The sequence below is a fragment of the Orcinus orca genome, chromosome 9 (genome assembly GCF_937001465.1).
Source record: "Orcinus orca chromosome 9, mOrcOrc1.1, whole genome shotgun sequence".
Classification (NCBI taxonomy): Eukaryota; Metazoa; Chordata; class Mammalia; order Artiodactyla; family Delphinidae; genus Orcinus; species Orcinus orca.
Window position 1 is genome coordinate 5,989,110 of NC_064567.1, and position 18,848 is coordinate 6,007,957.

Here is an 18,848-nt window from a genome sequence, read left to right on the forward strand (position 1 = left end):
AAACTCAACTACGCCCCTGGCAAGAGAGGGCTGAGAGAAACGCACGTAGGAGGCTGGGGGGGGGGGGGGGTCACCTAGCCTCCAGCCTGCCTCCTGGACGGGGGTGGGGGGGTGGATGGGGTATCCTAAAGTAAAGTACAGCAAAGATGAGAGGACAGGGACAAAGGAGAAGAGAGAGATGAGAGGGGCATTTTCGGAACGGCAGGGAGATGAGAGGGGAGATGAAGGCCCCACACACACAGTCTGGTTTATTGGCACATCTCACACACACCAAATATGTACACAAACATAAATATTCCAATGTACACATTTACATGGGACTCGCAGGTCACTCCCCCCAGCGTCTGCCCCACCCAGGCTCCGTTTTAGGAGGAGGCTCCCAGGGGGCCGGCACGAGAAGGCAGGAACCTGGAGGAGGGCGAGGTCCTGCTCCCCTCTCCTCACAGCACCGCCAAAGGGTCCTGTCCCTTCTCAGTGGCGCCGGAGGGCAGGGGCCAGACCCCTCCGACCCCTCCGCTGCAGCTCCAAGCCTGGCGTCTCCTCGGACCCTTCTGTGTCTCCCGTTTAGTTCTTCCCTTTGGCTCTTCCCGTCTCCTGCTCCTCCTCCTCTCCGCGTGTCCCTGCTTCTCAGTCTCTGTCTTTGTTTCTCCCAGCGCCCGTAGGGAGGTGGGTCCCCATGCCCTGGAGTCCTTGTGGCCCCTCTGCCCTCTTCCTGGGCCTTACAGGAGACTAGGGCTTCGGTGCAGCTCAGCGGAGGTGCTGCTGCCGTTGGCAGGCTCTCTGCTGGGGGTCGGGGCTAAGCTGCAGCCCTCCCCGGGGCAGCCATGCTGGATCAGGATGTCTGCGCACTCCTGGCTGCCGGCCCGGCGAGCATAGGCCAGCGGGGTCAGGCCCCGGGCGTCCCGGCTCCTCACGTCCACCCCGTACTGCAGAAGAAAGCACGGTTGGCACGGTTGGCGGGACACGGCGGGAAAGGTGTGGGTCCCCGGGGAGAAAAGGGAGAGGCGGCTCTCAGAGGGCTGGGGTGAGGAGGACGTCAGGGAGGTCAGGGGCACCTGCGGGGCGGGAGCCCCGACTCACCCAGATGAGCAGCTGCGTGAAGACGACGTTGGCCATGGCGCTGGAGAGATGCAGGGCCGTCCGCCCGTCCCCGTCCCCGTAGGTCTCGTTCACCTCTTCCTTGGACCCGTGGGCCAGGAGCATCACCAGCAGCCGCAGGTCGTCTTCCACCACCGCTCGGAGCAGCTGCTGCCCCAGCGGCACATCCGAGCTGGGCAGCGGGGCCAGGAAGAGCTTCTGCTCGTACTTGGCCCGGATCCAACGCTCCTTCTCCTCTCTGCGAGCACAGGAGGGGCCGGGCCGGGGGTCACGGGGGTGAAGGGGCCGCAGAGGCGAGCCTGAGGGACCCGGGGGCGTCAGGGGGCAGCGGGCGGCACAGAGGGTGTGGAAGAAGTGGAAGAGAGCTCCGGGGGAGGCCCCTGGGGGCCGAGAGGGCAGGAAGATTCCCGGCAGGGCGCGGTGGCAGCTTATCTGGCCCTGCAGGAACAAAGGAGGCGGGGGCCCACACTGGGGGCCCACGGCACGACCCTATCTACCACCCATTCTCCCCATCTCAGAGCTCAGGCCGTGGCCTTCGCGCCACAGAGCGATAGGGCCCTGCGCATGCGCCTCCCGCTGGCCCCCTGACCTGCTGATAACGCTGAGAAAGGGCCCGTTGTTGTGAGGCGCTGAGTGACAGGAGGGGGAGGGGCACCCCCAGGGGCCCACTGCCAAGCAGAGCAACGCCAGGCTTTAATTAACCCTTCCAGCCCTGTCACAGCTGCCCGGCCCCACCCCCAGTTCTCCCCACCTGGCAGGAGCGCCCACGTCCCCGCCCTTGCCGGCCAGCGCCAGGGCCCCCGCCCTCACCTGCAGGCGTCGGGCCCTGGCTTCGCGTAGCCGTCCAGGGCCCCCTCCCAGACACTGTTGGCCAGGGCATTGCCCATCGCAGTCATGACGGCCAGCAGCTCAGGTGGCCAGTCATCGAGGTCGAGGGAGCGGACCCGGGACAGGTGAGCCCCCAGATGCCGGTGGGTCCCCGAGCACTCGATGCACATCAGGGCGCCCAGGTTCAGGCTGGCCCAGTCTGGATCTAGGTGCGGAGAGGAAGCAAGATGAAGCCCATGGGCAACCAGAGCGAGACCACCAGGAAAGCCCTCCGTGCCGCTGTTCTCGGCCTACGAGAGGCCTCCTGCAGCGCTTCCTCCACAAAGCTGGTCGCGCTTTCTCTAAGCCACCCACAAGCCCGGCCCCGCCGGCCCGGCACTCACTGGGGGCGTCGCAGTCAATACAGAAGCTGTTGCCACGGACGGTGCGCACGGCCTGCACAGCCAGAGCTGCGTCCTGGTTCCCCAGTCGAGTCTGCCTCGGGGGGAGACGCAGGGGTGGCTGGTCAGTCGCGAGGCCAACCTGGGACCCCACCCCACCCGGGCCTCCGGGCCAACCTTGTCCTTGGCGCTGCGGCAGCCCTGCAGGCTGGCGAGGATCTGGGCCTGCACGCTCTGCACCCACAGTTCCCGCTCCTCTGCTGTCGAGGCCTCGAAGTGCCACGTCTGCCCGGTGAGGGACACCACCACGAACTCGAACGGCTCCTCGGCCTCTGCGGGCACAAGGGCGCGCGCCGGCGTGAGGGCAGAGGGCCCCTGCCGGCTCGCACGTGCAGGGACAAGCCACCCCAGCCTCGAGGACCGCTCTCTCCAGGGCACCTCGCGGGGAGTCGGGGGCAGAGCGCCGTGTGGAGCCCCCAGACCTCCGTCCTAGCCGCCTGCGGAGCCTGGGAGAAAAAGGTGGGCAAGCGAGGCTCTGGCATCCCTGGCACTGCTGGGAATGGGTCTGGAAAGCAGAGGGTGGCTTCCTGGGGAAAGCAGAGCTGAGTATCTGGAGGATGTGATGGGGCGTTAGGAGACGGTGCTGGGGGGGGCGGCGAAGGCGGGGGTGGGCACCATCCGTACATGTCAGCTGCAGCCGCCTCATTTTGCAGCTCATTAAACCCAATATTCCTGACGGCGTCAGCGTGGGGCTCCTGGGAGCCGGGCCCCTCCCCCGCTACCCTGGCACAGGCAGGCAGGGAGGGCAAGGGGATGGGGAGAGGAGGAGAGGTTTCCTCCACAGACTAACTCGGATGTGTGAGCAGATAGGAACCTGAGGACATCTGCAGTGACAGACACTTCCCAAGCAGTGCAGTGAAGCTCTTCCCAGCTCTGCTCCCCCAGGCCCCCCAGGAGACAGTCACGTGGATCTCCCTCCCGCCGGTCACCGCCCCGTGGGTGAACGGTTCCTAACAAGCAGTGCGAGTGTGTCGTGCGGCTGGAGAGACAGGTGCCTGTGAGGAGGCCCAAGTGAGACCACACGTCCTGCCAGGGCAGCCTCCCGCCCCAGTGACACTGGCCATGCCCTCCCCGCCCACCCCCACCCCCCGCCAAGGGAAGTCCTCCTGGTGGGCTCCTGCTCTAAGGCGCCCTTAACGGAACTGTCTTCGTAGAGAAACTGGTACCTTTCTTTCCCCAGGCTCCACCATTCCACCTCACCTCACTTCCAACCATCTCTAAACTACATAACGGTGACAGTCTGTGGGGTTCAGTTCCCTGGTACAGGTGCACCCCGTGCCGTGAGCGCTGAGCACCCCTGTGTCACCGGTTGGCTGGGAAAGGTGGCTCCTTCCCTTAGAGATGATCGCCCCCACCGAGCCACGCCCCTAACCCTGACCATCAGAGTATAAACCAGCAACTGTGCACCCATGTAGGTTAACCTTATTTAGGAGCAAGGACGCTCCAACCACTGAGCGGAGGCACATTCTGAAGATACTCGGGAAGATCAGAGAAGCAGCGCTATGATTAATAAGGGATTACGAGAAAGGACCTGTGGAAAAATAGCTGAGGAGCTGGAATTCCTCAGCCTGAAGACGACTAAGGAGAGGCTCCGCCGAACACGCACGCGTGTGAAGCACCTGTTTCGCGCCCAGCACTGCTTAAACTCAACGGGTGACACGAGAGACACAGAAAACACGGGTCCTGCCCGCACCCCCTGGGAAGAGCTGCGGGGCGAGTAGCGGCCTGCTGTCTTCTACCTTCTGTGAGAATGAAAGAAGTAAGCTCGCGTTTTCACAGGAAGGCGCTAAGTTAGGCAGAAGAAAGAGCTCTTCTAAGATACCAGGTTGGGGTGACCAGAAGCGGTGGAGCTGATTTTACTGGAAATTACTATTAGAGAGTGCTTTCAACCTAATACAGAAAGGGGGACCCTTCAGGTACTATCCCCAAGGCCCGCTGCCCGCCTCCTGTGCCCCGTTTCCCTCGCGGGTCCCCCTAACCTTCAGCAGCACCGCTGGGGCCGTCTGGTCGGGGGGTCCCGGTGCTCTTTTTCCTCCGGTGCTTCTTCCGGTTGGAGTGGGGAGATGGGGGAGGCTCCAGCTTGGGGCTGGAACTGAGCACCTCGGCTGGGCCACTGGCTGGTGAGGGAGAGGTGGAGAAGTGTGGGGGAGGGGAGGGGCCAGCATAGGCCCTGCCCGGGGTGCTGGGGGCTCCACCCTGAACTGCAGCCGGGGCAGGGGGAAGGGGGGCACTCCCGCCCTGTCCGCACCCCGGGAGGGCTCTGCCCACAGGCCCCAAGGCGCCCCCGGCCTTGGAGGAAGGGAGGGTGGAGAGGAGCGTGTGGGAACCGCAGGCAGGGCAGAGTGAAGGTGCGGAGGGAACCGGCTTCTGCAGCCTGGAGGGCGGAAGGCGGCCGGGGGCTGGAGAGCCAGCAGCTCCGCACCAAATTTATCCTCAATCACACTCCCCGCTCCTCACAATTAATAGCAGAATTAGAAACAATCAGGGAGCTGCCTAATTACTGTCAATTAGAGCGCGCTAATCAAGCTCCGTCTCCCACACCCCGCCCGACGCGCACCACTAAATGTCAAACTTCATTAGAGGCAGACACGCGCCCGCCCTCCCTGCCTTCCGCCTGCCAGACTCAACAGAGGGGCCCCACCAAGGCCAGCACAGGCCGCAGGACGGTGACCCGGGAAGGGCCCCTGGCTGCCCTCTGGGGCCTCTACATCCACCGGCCGGAGGCCTGGGCCTGGCCGGGCAGGTGACGCAGGCCCGGGGCCGTGGGCGCCCAGCCGCTTCCTGCTGTCAGAGCTCAGGCCGGGCCGGCGCTTCTGCTGGGATGCGGGCCTGGGCAGGGTCTCTGGGAGGCAAGTCGGGGAGGAGAGCTAACGCGCTGCTGCCCAGCAGGAGGGACGCGGGAGCAGCAGTGTGCCCGGTGCCCAGGGAGTCTCCTCCCTCTCACACCCTCACTTAGGAGAGGAGGGCCGGGCTGCGCCCATTTCCCTCTAGCCTTCAGGACTGCCGAGGGATGTGGGGCTACGGGTGAGTGAGGAGAGCGCGCGGAGGTGCTCGCTGCAGAGGCGGGGGAAGAAGTAAGGGGAAGACGAGGCACAGACGCTGATGAAGGGAAGAAGACCACGAGGCCAGGGAGAGCAGGCAGAGGGGGGAAGGGAGAGTTCTCGACCACCCAGACTGGGTGGGGCCTCAGCCAATAGGGGCAGCGCGGGGAAGAAAGCACCTCTCCGGACAGCTCCCTGATCCTGTCTGCGGGGACCCCTCTCCACGCGGGCTAGCTGCCGCCTTCGGAACGTGTTTCAAGCCCCCAGCCTCCGACCTCCCCACTCAGCCGCCGCCGCCCCCCCCCCCCCCCCGCGGAGAGGCTGATGAGCTGGCGGCGCAGGGGGCTGATGGGGATGCGACACCGCCGCCAGCGCCGCCTGGGGACAGCGGTGGGCGGGCAGGGAGCTGCAGAGGGAGGGTCTCTAGCGCCAACCGCTGGCGCGGGCCTGGGGACAGCACAGGGGCAGCCACCCCAACTCCATGCCCCAGGTGTGGCACTGGCTCTGCCACAAGCCCTGGAGGGCTCCGCCGCGCCCCCTTGCCCATCTCAGCCTCCCCGGCTGCCCTCCGCTGCGGCTTCACCGGGTCCTGCATACCTGGGGGCAGGGCAGCGGCCTCACTCCACTGGTCGGCGCTGGAAACAGAGCAGGAGCGCTGATGCAGCCCCTCTGGGCGCGGGCCGGCCCAGGCTGGGCTGCTGGCCGAGTGGGGGGCACCTGGGGGGGGGGGCGGAAGGGTCAGACTGGGAGGGGAGGCCGGGGGAAGGGCACCCATAGACTTGCCTGAAAGTACAGCTACGGGCAGAGCTTGAGAAATCCCAGCAGGATACTGACCCAGGATGAGGATACTGACCCAGGATGAGGATACTGACCCAGGATGAGGATACTGACCCAGGATGAGGGGCTCCTGGATTCACCAGGCACCGGGCCAGGATCACTGGAGAACTGGAGGCCTCCCATGGGCCCAGACTTCACACCCCCCCCTTGTCTCCATGAACACCAGGGTCCACACCTCTGTCCCCTCCCTGTGATCAGGAGCTAGAAGCTGGGTGAGTGGGACAGTCCCCCCATCACTGCCGAGCTGCTCCCCTGCTATCCCAGCCCCTGCCCCTCCTGGCCAGGCCCCGAACCCCGTTCCAGGCCACGTATGCCATTTGCCGTGCCTCAGCTTTGCTGCCGTTCTGACGAGGAATAAGTGTATCAAATTCAAGTAATTATGTCTAATTAGTATTAGTAATTATCCTCTGGGGCTGGAGCAAATTAATCTTTCGTTTCCCATCGGGGAAGAACAGCAGAGTCAGGGGAACCGAAGGCTCCGGGGCGGCGGGGGCAGCAGTGCGCGCCCTCCCCGGGCCCGAGTCACCCATGGGGAGATGGTGGCAGCGGCCCCCGGGCCTCAGGGCCAGCTGTGGACAGCGACACTGCCCTCTCACCTCAGCCGACCTGAGACAGGGTGGGGCCTGAGGCCAGAAGGCCACGGCCGAGGGAGGTCTGCACTGAGAGCTGGGCAGCTGGCCAGGTGCCCGGCGTTAGTGACAGGCAGAGACGCGCCCTGAAGCTGAACAAGCCGGAGGGAGGGGCGAGCGGCCGACACCAGGCCCCGACCAGCCCCGCAAGCACAGGGGTCAAGTTTCTGGAATCCAAGGGACAGGAAGATGCGCGCGGAAGCCACTAGAAGGTAAAGGAACAGGCTCGCTCCGGGGACAGCACGAGACTGAATGGTGGGGGCAGGTTTTGTGTTTCTCTTGTATCTGTCATAACACCCCAGGCAGGACCAGACACACAGTTAAGTGCTTGTTAACATACGTGTGGCACCCGTGCCAGCTCCTCCCACCCTGCCTAACAGGTCCCTGCAAACTTAGCCTTTCTTGGGGTCCCCCTGCACCGACCCCCATCAGGAAACCTTCCAGGGGAGCAGCCTAGGGTCTTAACTTCTAAGATGCTGTGCTTCTCGCCACCCCTCGCCTGCTTCCATCTCCCCCGGCGCCCCGGGTTCCAGATCTTATGCCCCCCTCCCCCCAGCCCCACCCAAAGACAGCACAGGCCCAAGGTCCTCCTGAAGCCCCCCAACCCAAAACCCCGAGAGAGGGAAAGCGCTTTCCCTTTTCTTTGTTAATTCTCCCCTCATTACGCCTGCAATCCCACAATCAGTGTGCACTGTAATTGTCGAATTTGATGCTAATGATTAATGAATTAAACATGGAGCCATCAATTAGTCCTCGGAGAATAATTCTGCATAAAGCAGCGGATAATGTAATTACAGTAACAAAGATAATGAGATGTTAACATCGCCCGGTGAGCGGAGACATGTGTGAGTGTGTGCGAGGTCGGTGCGCGGCGGAGGGGACGCGGCTCCGGTGGCGCCTGGCCACGTGTTCCAGGGACGTCGGCGAGCGTTTGCGGGTACTGGCAGTTACGTGGGTGAGTGTGCCGCGCACCCCCTTCTCCACGCACCACTAACGCTCCCCAGGTGAAGGTCTTCAGGGACCGGGAATGTGACAGGACAGAGTGTCTTAGGGCTTCCCTTCCTCTGAGGGAACAGCTAGCTTTCCCCTTGCTGCCTGCCTGCAAGGAAAGGCTCCCCTTCCATGCTCCCTCTGGTGTCATCTGAGAAACCCCAAGCCAGTCCACAGGCAGCTCCGCGAGGTCCCCAGCCCCGCCCCGGCCCTTCCCTTCCCCAGCGGCCCCCCCTGCCCACCCCCCACGCAGAACACCCAGGACCCGCCTCCCCGCCCCCAAGTGCAGCCCCACAGGCCGCTCCTGGCACCCTACCCATCTTTCTTGTCTTTCTGTCCTTAGCTTCCTTCCTTCCTTCCCTCCGTCCACTAGCTCCCTCTCTGTCTATTTCAAGGGCTTAGAGGACAGAACATAGCTTCCCAAGTCAGGCACGCGCAGGTTCAAACCCAGCTCCACCACTTCCTGTGGGATTTTACAGACAAGTTATTTAACCTCTCTGAACCTTTGTTTCCTCATCCACACAACATGGGGAGGATAGTCTCGACTTCAGATCTACTGCAGCCAGCACCCCTCCGCCAGCGGGGTCAGTGCCCGCCACCCGCCCCTCGCAGCGCCTCCAGACTGGGAGGCAGTGGTGGCACACGCAGCAGGGCGGGGTGCCGGCGTCTCAGGGCCCTCACCTCCAACAAGGCGCACACTCAGGAGGCTCCACCTCTCTGGACACGGCGCAGAGTCCTCTCGGCCTCCAGCTTCTCTCTAAACTCAGTCTTCTCTGAGCAAAGACCCCACCCCCACCCCCGCCTCTCACTGCAGACCTAAGGACGGTTACCAGGTTCGCCCCAGGCAGCTCTGTCCCCTCCCGCCTCCCTCCCTGCCCGTCCGGCAAACTCGACTGAGATGTGGCCCTGGTGCCAGAGGGCTCCAGTGTCCCCACCATCACCTGCCTCGGCTCGACGCTGATGCCACCTGTCAGCACGAGGCTATCTGTCCCCATTCTGACCTGCCAGGCGGTCCACCGGCCGCCACCTCTACTAACCGCACGAGGGCAGCGTTGTGGCAACTGCGCTGGCTGAGCGGACCCCGAAGCGAGACACCGGGTGGCCGGCGTGCGCAGAGCCCCGAGGACCTGGTTGGGGAGGGGTGCAGCCCCACACGCCTCCCTTCCGGGCCCCGTCGCGGCGCGCCCCACCCGCCCAGACAGACGGGGCCACGGCAGCCACACACCCCCTCCCACCTCAGCAGCCCCCTCACCTGTTCCGCCACCCAGCTGCGCGCTACTCCGCTCCAGGGCCAGCCCGTTGGCCCGGGGGCTGGCGCCGGGGGCCGTGGCCGGCGTGGCTCGGGGCAGACGCTTCCCTGGCACCTTGACCGTGGTCCGCAGCAGGTCAATCTCCTTGCCGTGGATGTTCTGCATGTAGTCCTAGGGCCACGTGGACGAGACAGAGGAAGACTCGTTAGGACGGGTCACTCTTAGGCAGCACCTCATCTCTGACCCTCCCAACTCCTGGGTCTCTCCCCCGCGCTGCTGGGGGGGGAGGGGGACAGCCCGAGTTCTGTGGCGCGCACAGCACACCTCCAAGGCTGCCCACGTGCGGCTCGGTGCGGGGCGCAGCCGGGAGCGGGGCAGGGGCGACAGAGGGTGGAGAGCCAAGATCTGAGGCTCGGGGCTCCTTTAGGGAAGACGGCTCAGGAGGCAACGAAAAGGAGGCCACGTACTGAATGAACCAAGATGGGATTTAGGGAGAGACGGCACGTGGCCGAGGAGAGGAACCGACAGGCTCCGTGGGATGTGGACGACTGGGTTGCCCCGGGCCCCGGGTGGCTGGTCACCAAGGACTTCAGCCCTACTTTCAGAAGCTCCCACCACCACTTGGGACTTTGAGAACTTATAAAGCCTAGAGCAGCCCCCAGTCCTTAGAACGGCACCTGACGATAAATATCTGTTGAACAGTTAAAGGGAAGCCTTTGATTCTTTCCGCTGTTCTTAGGGATACTGAGACAAGTCCGCGGTTCCACAGATACCAGTGAGTATCCCAACGGCAGGAACAGTAACAACCACTGACAACATCACATTGCCCACCCAGCCACGTGCCAGGCGTCCACTGAGCCACAGCTGTATATCGCGTCTACATTTCTTACACCGCCTCACGGGATCGTCACGACAGCTAGGAGGACGGTGTTACGATGCCCACTTTGCGGGTGGAGAAACTGAGACTTACAAAGGTTAACCTGCCCCAGGTCACACAATCAGCGGGTGACAGCCAGATTCAAGCCCAGTCTTTCTGGGCTCCCAAGGCTCTGCACGGAAGGCAAACTTCCTCCTCGGCCCAGGAGCAAACCCTGCCTTCAAGTCAGTACTGATAGGGCCCTGGAAGTGGATGAGTGGGGAGGGACCCTGAGGGTGGGAGCCACTGGGTGCCGAGCCCCACCATCTGCTGTCTCGACCTCGGCCTGGGACCGCCCCACCCCACCCCAGGGAGTGGCACCTGGAGGGGCTGGGGGGCGCGGGAGGTGGGTGACGCAGAGCACAGCCCTGCCTGCCCTCTGGATGGCTGCCTGCCGTAAGGCCCGCCTGGCCTGGGCCCCGCTCTCCCTGCTGCTCTGATCTGTCCTTCCAGGCTGCCGACTCCTGCCTCCCTGCCCCTGGCACCAGCGAGTTCCGGGGCAGTTCCCAGCAAACGTCCTCTGTAAAATGTGGCAAAAGCTCCTTCCAGGGGCAGAAGCTGGGCCAGTGGTACCAATTTAACTTCGGACGGAATTCCACCGATCAGACTCGGGATGGGCGCCTCTGGGATGTTCTGCACCCAGGGCGCTTCCCTGAGCGTCTAGGCTCGATGGAGTCTTCGTGTCCTTCCAGGCCCCACCCCTCTCACCCTACCCACTTGCAGCATCACTCCTGGTCACCCAGGTGTTCTCCTACCTTCTCAACGTTTAGCTTCAGGGAAGAGGGACAATGTCCTCTGCTCAAAAGAGCCGATGGGGAGTGCTGCCTGTTGGGAAGCAGGGCCCGGGCGGGCTGGCAAGGGGCTCAGGGGCTGCCCTCACCCTGTGAATGAGCAAGAGGACATCAAGGAGAAAGGGTCGCCTGGTCCTGAGGAGCCAAGAGAACGTGGGAGCTTCCCGTTAGGAAGAGAAGTGAGAACAAGGAAACAGAGCACCCAGCGCCAGCCCTGCTCCTGCACTTCTGCGTCGGGCTGGAATTCACCACAGGGCGGGTCATCAGGGGACCAGCGCGAGGGCCTGTGGCAGGACTATAGCAGGAGGGCCGTGGGGAGGCCGGGGCACCGCCGATACTAGCATGCTGGCCTCACCAGTCAAGCCCGGCTCCTGGAGGCCTGGCCAGGCCTGTACTCACTCTTTACTCTCCAAGCAGCTCTGACACCTTCACAGGCAGATGGCCCTCCAGAAAGACAACAAGGGCACAGCTAGCCGGAGGGGAGGAGCTCCTTTCCCTGCAGCTTTGCACTGCGTCCGTGCCCTCCGGCCACCACCTAGTCCTGCGTGAGGGACAGTGCCGGGTGCCTGGCCTCAGGCACCCTCCGCTCCGAGGGGGTCTGCTTCATGTCTCAGAAGCACAGAACAACATCACTGAGAAGTTGGTGAGGGTGGGCTCCACCCACAGGAGGACCCCCTCTCCTCCAACGACCTCTCACCCCCGCTCTGCCGAGCGCCGCCAGAGCTCCGTCCCCCTGGTCCCTTCTCCAGCAAACTTGGCCCACCCCCCCCGGTGGCCGCTGGCCCTTTGGTCCTGCTCTCGGCCCAGCATCCACCGTGTGACGCCACCCTCCTGGCCCTCCTCACTCCAGGCCCGACGGCCCACCGACTCGGCTTCCACACGCACCCAGGACCCTGCACACAGTCACATCTTAGCTCAGCGGCTCCAGACGACTGTCAACAGCTGGCTGGGCCGAAGGCACAGCTGCAGTTCCTTTCCTGGGGGAGGGGCTTGGGCTGCTCTAGTTCACAAGGAGGTCACAGCAGCTGCAGCAGTTTTCAGGCCCCACGACGGCCCTGGGATAACCAGGCTGGGACACGGCGGGAAAAGCTGACCCCAGGCCAAGAAAAAGAGCCACACGGAGGGGCTCTGTTCAGGAGCCAGCAACCAACGTAAGGGGAAAGCACCGGCCTCTGCATCTCTGACCACCTCGGACGGGCACTGGTTGCTCGGGGGGTGTGGGGAGCAGGCCAGCACCCGGCCAGCTGCAGGCCCAGGCCCAGAGGCGGAGCCCGGCCCCAAGGAGAGTGCGGCAGGAGCTCAAAAGGCAGCAGCAGGGACGGGGCGTCCGGGGCAGAGCAACGGCGTTTCCCTCCGTCAGCAGAACGGGGGCTCGGCAGTGGCGGTGGGAGAGCGGTCACCACGGCTGCCTTTATTACCCACCATCAAACAGCAATTTCTTCCCCAGCCTCCTCGCTAATTACCCAGCCAGCGTTCTCATCTCGTTTTATTACTGGAATTAACAACGAGTTCAGAGTGTGGAAAGCTATTAAGATGTGTGATTAAGCCACATTCAATTAGTTTCTACAAACAATTTAATTGATGTTGCAGATAGAATTAACAGAAGGTGATTGTGTGAATGGCTTCGCTGGCTGCAAAACGGGAGAGGCTGTGGCGGGCTCTCTGGGGCTAGGCAGGGGCTGGGCGTGAGGCTCGAGGCCTGCCCACCAGCCCTTCCTCTGCAGCCCGGCCCGTCCCGCCAGCCCCCGTCGGGAGGTGGGTCCCCAGCACCACTGCCCTCGGGTCTCCTGGGCAAGGCCGGGCTAGGCCAGGAGTTCCCGGCCGAGCCTTCCTCTCTGGCTCCCTTGGCGCCTCCAAGGGAAGCGGGCAGCTCCGGGGACGGAGGGTCCCTGCTCACTGCTGGCAGCTGGGAAGCTTGCTCAGGTTGGAAAACACGGCAAAGCGGGGACGGAGGTGGGAGAGCTATAGCAACAGGAGGGCGGTGGCCACCAAGGACGGAAACCGAGAGGCCAACGGCCTCTGTTGGGAGGGAACTCAGGCCCCCGGGGCCGCGCACGTGCTTTCACTGTCACCACGGTTTCGAATCTGATTCGTGTCTCCTGAATGAGAAGCGTCTACAGGGCAGGGAGGCCGCCATCTGCGCGTGCTGGTTGCTCGGGGCATCCAGCAGGTGGTGAGTTGGGAAAGGACGTGCACTTTGACCCCGGAGCCAGAGGGCAGCCAGTGAGGGGCTGACGGATGGGGACGCCATGCTCTCAACCTCCTCACCGTGTCCTGCGGCCCCGGGGGGGGGTGGGCGGCAGAGGCGGCAGCCTCTTCGATTCACCTCGCAAGACAGCAGCAGCAGCCTGGAAGTGCCTGCCGCCAGACCCTGTCCCGGGCCCGACACACTGAGCCACACTCAGCTCACGGGCAGCACAGCGCTGGATGGGACTCCGCGAGCGTCTGCCGCCCAGCCGTGCCGGGCGCGTGGGCTGCCGGCTGCCCCAGCCACCCTACTTGCCCCAGTGGTAACTCTCCAGTGACTCGCAGGCAGCCCCGAAGGCAGGCGCTCCTGGCACTACAGAAAACTCTGGGCAACGCTCAAAGTCATGGGCCAAGTCACAGCCCAGCCACTGGCTGGGTGACTGATGATCCGGCAAACCCCACCGAGCCTCTGCTCTCCAGTTTGTTAAGTTGTTGTAAAAACAGCAATCCCTCAGGCCTTCACCTTCCCTTCTGAAACCACAACCGAACACAACACCGGGCACTCTCCTCCCTGTGCCGAGACCCCACTCCCATCCCTCTCCTCCTTCCTCTGGGGGGGCATGGGACCAGCAGGGGGCACAGTGCGCCCAGCCGGGGGCAGCGTGAAGCAGGAGAAACGGGTAAGGATGCAGCAGAGAGGAGGGTGAAGGCCACTGCCACATAGGTGGGGAAACGGAGGCCTCAGACAGGCCAGCTCCCAGCCCAGCAGCCAGGAGGTGCCTGGTCAGGGCCACGTGTGTCCTGCCAGGGCTGTGGACGCTGGAAGCCAGGAGGGCCCAGACCCTCTCTGCTGGGAAACACTGTGGTCCTGCTCCTTCTGGCCGGGGGCGCTGCACCCGCAGATGCTCCCCGCTCCCTAAGACACGGACGGCGCCTCTCGTCAGGGCTCTGCCAGTAGCCTTGCTGCCTCTTGTCCTGCGTGGACTCAGCAGCGGGACCAAGTCCTGGGCGAGGAAGAGGCCAGAACCGGGGAGAGGACGGCACCCAGGAGCCTTTGTGCTGAGTCCCCAAGGGCCCCCAGCCGTGGCCCCTCGTCTGTAACCCCCTCAGCCCCAGCATGATGGTACCAGCTCCCGCCCTGTGGAGTAAGAGGCCCCGAGCTGAGGGGAAGGGCCAGGTCCAGAGACACCCCGAGGGCCAGCCTTGGCTCTGGCCTCACTGGAAGGCCCAAACCAGGCCTGGGAGCTTTCTCAGCCGTCCTGGGCGGTGCTCTCAGGAGGGAGCTATGGCCGAACCGTGGACCCCAGCACGTCTCAGGTCGGGGACCCCTGACACCTTGTGCAGATTCAAAGGCCAGCGAGGGACCCTCGGAGGCAGGCCTGGGGCCTCCGGGCCGGGGGTGGAGCCAGCCCACGTGCTGCGCTTCAGGGCCTTCACGGGAGAACTCATCAGCCCCACAGCAGGGTGGTGACAGAGATGGATGCTGGGGACAGCTGTGCGCTGGAGCCACGCAGCGAGGGGAGGGGAGGGAGGAAGGGTGGGGGAGCGGCCACGGGGGCCACGCTACCGTCACCGTGCCCCAGCCCCTCCCCGGGCATCGGCCACGCCCTTCCAGACCCCTCTGCCCTACCAACAGTACCCCCGACACTCCTCTTCCCAAGGGGGCCTGTGCAGGCCCGCCACCCCAGCAGCCCTGGCCTAACTGCCCTTTCGCTCCGCATCATCCCAGGAGCCCAGGCGTAACCCCAACGGTGCAGCTCCCAGAGACACAACTGTTGGCAACACCGACCCCCCCAGCTTGAGCAATTCCATGTGAACGGGCCCAATCCAGCTCTTAAAACAACTAGAGTATAGGATGTAGAACCTGACTCGCACACCAGCCTAGCCCGGAGGTGAACGTCCCCAGGGGTGAGTTTACTCCAAAGAGCTCGGCCGGGACTTCCCTGGTGGCACAGTGGTTGAGAGTCCGCCTGCCAATGCAGGGGACACGGGTTCGTGTCCCGGTCCAGGAGGATCCCACATGCTGTGGGGCGGCTGCGCCCGGAGGCCATGGCCGCTGGGCCTGCACGTCCGGAGCCTGTGCTCTGCGGTGGGAGAGGCCACAGCAGTGAGAGGCCCGCATACCGCCAAAGAAAAAAAAAAAAAAAAAAAAGAATCCACCTGCCAATGCAGGGGACACGGGTTCGAGCCCCAGTCTGGGAAGATCCCACATGCCGCGGAGCAACTAAGCCCGTGCGCCACAACTACTGAGCCTGCGCTCTACAGCCCGCAAGCCACAACTACTGAGGCTGCGTGCCACAACTATGGAAGCCCATGCACCTAGAGCCCGTGCTCTGCAACCAGAGAAGCCACTGCAGTGAGAAGCCCGCGCAATGCAACCAAGAGTAGCCCCCGCTCGCCGCAACTAGACAAAGCCCACGCGCAGCAACGAAGACCCAACGCAGCCAAAAATAAATAAATATTAAAAAAAAAAAAATGAAAGGGAGTGAGCTTTCGTGCAGTGTTCAGCCTGGGCCTGGGTCTCAGGGTCTGTGCAACTCCCAAGCCACCAAAGCGAGGCCCTTTCTCGAGGAAAGGTCTTTCCGAGCTAAGGTCGCTTCCCTCTGGACCTGGAGTCAGCCCTTCCACGTCCGCTTCTCATCCTCCACGCCCAGCCTTCCCCAGGCACGGCCCCCCGGACTCACGTGCAGGCTGGGATGGTAGGTTAGCAGCCCATTGTCACACAGGGTCACGTACTTCTTCTTCCATTCCTTGTTCAGGGACTTGCCACTGCGCTTGAGCAGGATACCCTGAAGACAGAGGCCGGATCAGAGACAGAAGCCAGGCCTACACGTCACAGCTATGAAGAAGGTCTCAGTGTCCACAGGTCACAGCATCCTCTGCCCCCCGTCCTCCCGGGTCACTGTGCTTATCTGCATGGAGAGGCCACACGGGACTAAAACTGAACCAGGGAGAGCCAGGCGGATGAACCCATCTATGGAACTCGGCTGCCCCTGACCGTCCTCAGGAAGCAGCCTGGAGCCCACCTCTCCAGTTACCATGGACACCGTCCCATGGCAGGGGGGTGTCCTCTCCCCCAGGTTGGGGAACTACGTCAGCAACGGGAGGCAGGGGTTTAGATGGCCTCCCAGCAGTGCTGCTCCCACCCACCGTCTCCAGGGATGGGGTGGAACACAGCACAGAGACCTCAGGAGGGCCCGGGCCTCCTACCCTCTGTGGCAGCCCCAAATAGAGCAGAAAAGCCCCTAACTGTCCCCAGAATGGCCCAGTCTCCCCCAAGGCAGGCAGTGGGAAGACCCAGCCATACAGCCCAGCACCCAAATCTCCCGTGTGAGCTGATAAGACACTGGGCGTGGAGGTTAGATGGGCACCAGGATGAACAAGGGCTCCCCAGGGGCAGGGATTTGGGCGTGTTGTTCCTCGACACCCTCAGCACTGCGACACTCCTGGGATGCAGCAGACGCTTGGGGAACAGCTGGTGGACAGGGCGGGGGAAGAGCCAGCCGAGACCGTGCGGTGTCGGAGGTGCTGCGAGTGGGGGGTGGACCTCACCGAGGCGGACGAGGCGTCCACCCACACCCCAGACGGCCTCTGCTGCCCTCCCCTGATGACAACCCCCGACGGTCCCTCACCCACTGGCTTTCGCCTGGAAACAGCAGACAGCACGGGAGAACGGCCAAAGATGGAGCTCAGGTCGGGACGGGACACGGACGTGCACAGGCGGCAGGTGCCCCAGGACCGGCATCACCCCTGTGGGGCCCCCTCCCCAAACTCGGGAGGGCTGAGAAGAGGCAGTGCTCCCTGGACATTCCTAGACAGAACTCCTGAGGGGCAGCCCCCCCTCACAGCGGGACTGCCCCGGCTGGGCGAGAGCGGGCAGCACGCCAAGTCCCAGCAGGTCGCAGAGGAGCTGCCAGAGCCCCTGTGCCAACCTCTCCTACAGGAGGGGAGGGCCGTGCCCTCAGACAAGCCGGAAATGGGGGTCAAGAGATTCACTGTGAGAGAGGGCGGGGGGTAAACCCCGGATCCATGGCCCCCTACCCCGCTAAGGCTTCCTACTGGAAGGCTCGGCCCTTAGGGGGGATGAGGTTAACAAACAGGTGGGCTGGGATGCCCGCCCCATCTCTCCCCACAACAGGGACTGCGGTGGCGATAACATCACAGGTGTTTCACATCCTTGCTCCCCCACTCCCTTCCCCTATCCTCATCCTCCTGCCCTCAAAGACAGGTGCAGTTGCGGGAAGTCAGGCCACTGAGTCGTAGGCCACCTAAGGACACTGCTGCTACTATCTGGCCCCCTTTTCCTCACAAAGAGCTTCTGAAGACCAAGGGTGTGAACGGGACCTTCAGCAGACGACAGGTCGGCTGGAACGGCCCAGGCCACCGCGGCCCCTGCTTCGTGGTCCGCGAAGGAGCCTTGGCGACCAGCCTCTGGGCGTGGCAGCCATCCCCTCACAGGCCAGGAACGTGGAAACAGTTCAGCCGCCGCCTCTCCCCTGACTGTGGACCACGGCCCTGAGGACTGCCGGCCAGACTCTGGAGAAGGCGGCCCAGGCCCACCCCGCTCCCCTGGGAGTGGCCGCCACGGCTGGCTCGCCTGCGCCCCATCTCACTCCCTCCTTTCCCACCTGCTCCCCAAGGGCCTCTGTTCTCAAACCTTTCACACCTGAGCCCGCCCTCCCTCCTCTGTCCCTTCATCTTCACCAGGTTCCCTCCTGGTCAAGGGAAAGGAAAACCTGACTCCGTGCCCCGTTCTGCCACCAACTAGCTCTTAACATCAAGCAAGTCGTGTCACTGTCTGGGCCTCAGTCTCCACCTACAGGGCCCGCTCCCCGCCCCCAGCAGGAAATCAGGAGCCAGGATGCAGAAGAGGCCGGCGTAAGCGGGAAGCCCTTTTCTACCCAGAACTCTTCCTCCTCCGTCATCTGGGCCCCTCTCGGGAGGAGACCCCGGCGCCGCGGACGACGGTAATGACGCTCCGACGCTGCTCTGACGCTCGTTAGCAGGGGGCGTGGGAGGAGCGCCGGGAGGGGGCGTGGGAGGAGCGCCGGGAGGGGGGCGTGGGAGGAGCGCCGGGAGGGGGGAGTGGGAGGAGCACCGGGAGGGGGGCGGGGGAGGAGGGATCTCGGCCGCTGGGGCTTGACCCGCGCCCACAGGCTCAGCCCGCCTCTCACCGGCCCGGCCCGCTCCGCCCTGCACTACCGGCGCCTCCGTCCGGGTCACAGCCCGTTCCGAGGGAGGAGAGCGAGCTCCAGGGGTTCCTGCTCCCCTCCCTGGCCGGCCGGCTGCGCACGGCGGAGCAGGAAGCAATCTGGGGCGGAATGGGAGCGGTGCGGAGGCGACAGCCCCCAGAGGACCCGTTCCCGCCGCCGCCTCCCTCCCAGCTCCGCCAGCCGGCTTAATTGCGGAGTCCGGATTGATTGGGAATGCAAATGGCAACTGAAATGCAATCTCCACTCCCAGCAGGAGCAGAGGGGGGGAGAGGAGAGGAACGGAATGGGGAGAAGAACGGGACAGGAGAGCGGGAAAGGGGTTAGCCCGGCCCTGGGGGCGGGGGGGGGAGGGGAGCGCGCAAGGAATGGCCACTGGCCCGGAGAGGGGAGAGTGGTGGAAGGACGCGCGGTCCCAACGGCAGGCACGCCCCCAGCCCCCGTGAGGTCGGCGCGGCTAGGCACCTGCCTCCAGCGGGCAGCTTCCTGGCTGTGTGCCGCCTCCTCCGGAGTGTCCCTGAGGTTCGGGGCCTGTGACACTCCAGTACCCTAGCTGACCCCTTTGGCCCCCACCTCACAGCCCCGCCTTCCCGTCCACGTGGGGGACTCAGGGAGCAGATAAATCAGACCG

General features: G+C 64.1%; 1 protein-coding gene across 8 annotated transcripts in view; it reads right to left on the reverse strand.

Annotated features, from left to right (window-relative positions):
- Positions 1-230: 230 nt before the first annotated feature.
- AGAP3 (ArfGAP with GTPase domain, ankyrin repeat and PH domain 3) overlaps positions 231-18,848 on the reverse strand; it is a 56,469-nt gene continuing 37,851 nt past the window's right edge. For 5 of the 8 annotated variants that reach the window (XM_033408340.2, XM_033408335.2, XM_033408342.2 and 2 more), the window contains exons 10-18: positions 15,692-15,796; positions 9,116-9,284; positions 6,005-6,124; positions 4,346-4,483; positions 2,484-2,638; positions 2,310-2,400; positions 1,909-2,131; positions 1,081-1,336; positions 231-926 (exon numbers count right to left, since the gene is read on the reverse strand). In XM_033408340.2, the coding sequence (XP_033264231.2) occupies positions 720-926; positions 1,081-1,336; positions 1,909-2,131; positions 2,310-2,400; positions 2,484-2,638; positions 4,346-4,483; positions 6,005-6,124; positions 9,116-9,284; positions 15,692-15,796 (1,464 nt within the window). In that variant the 3' untranslated portion in view covers positions 231-719. The remainder of the gene's footprint in view (positions 927-1,080; positions 1,337-1,908; positions 2,132-2,309; positions 2,401-2,483; positions 2,639-4,345; positions 4,484-6,004; positions 6,125-9,115; positions 9,285-15,691; positions 15,797-18,848) is intronic. The other 3 variants (XM_033408341.2, XM_033408337.2, XM_033408336.2) reach the window with 2 other exon arrangements.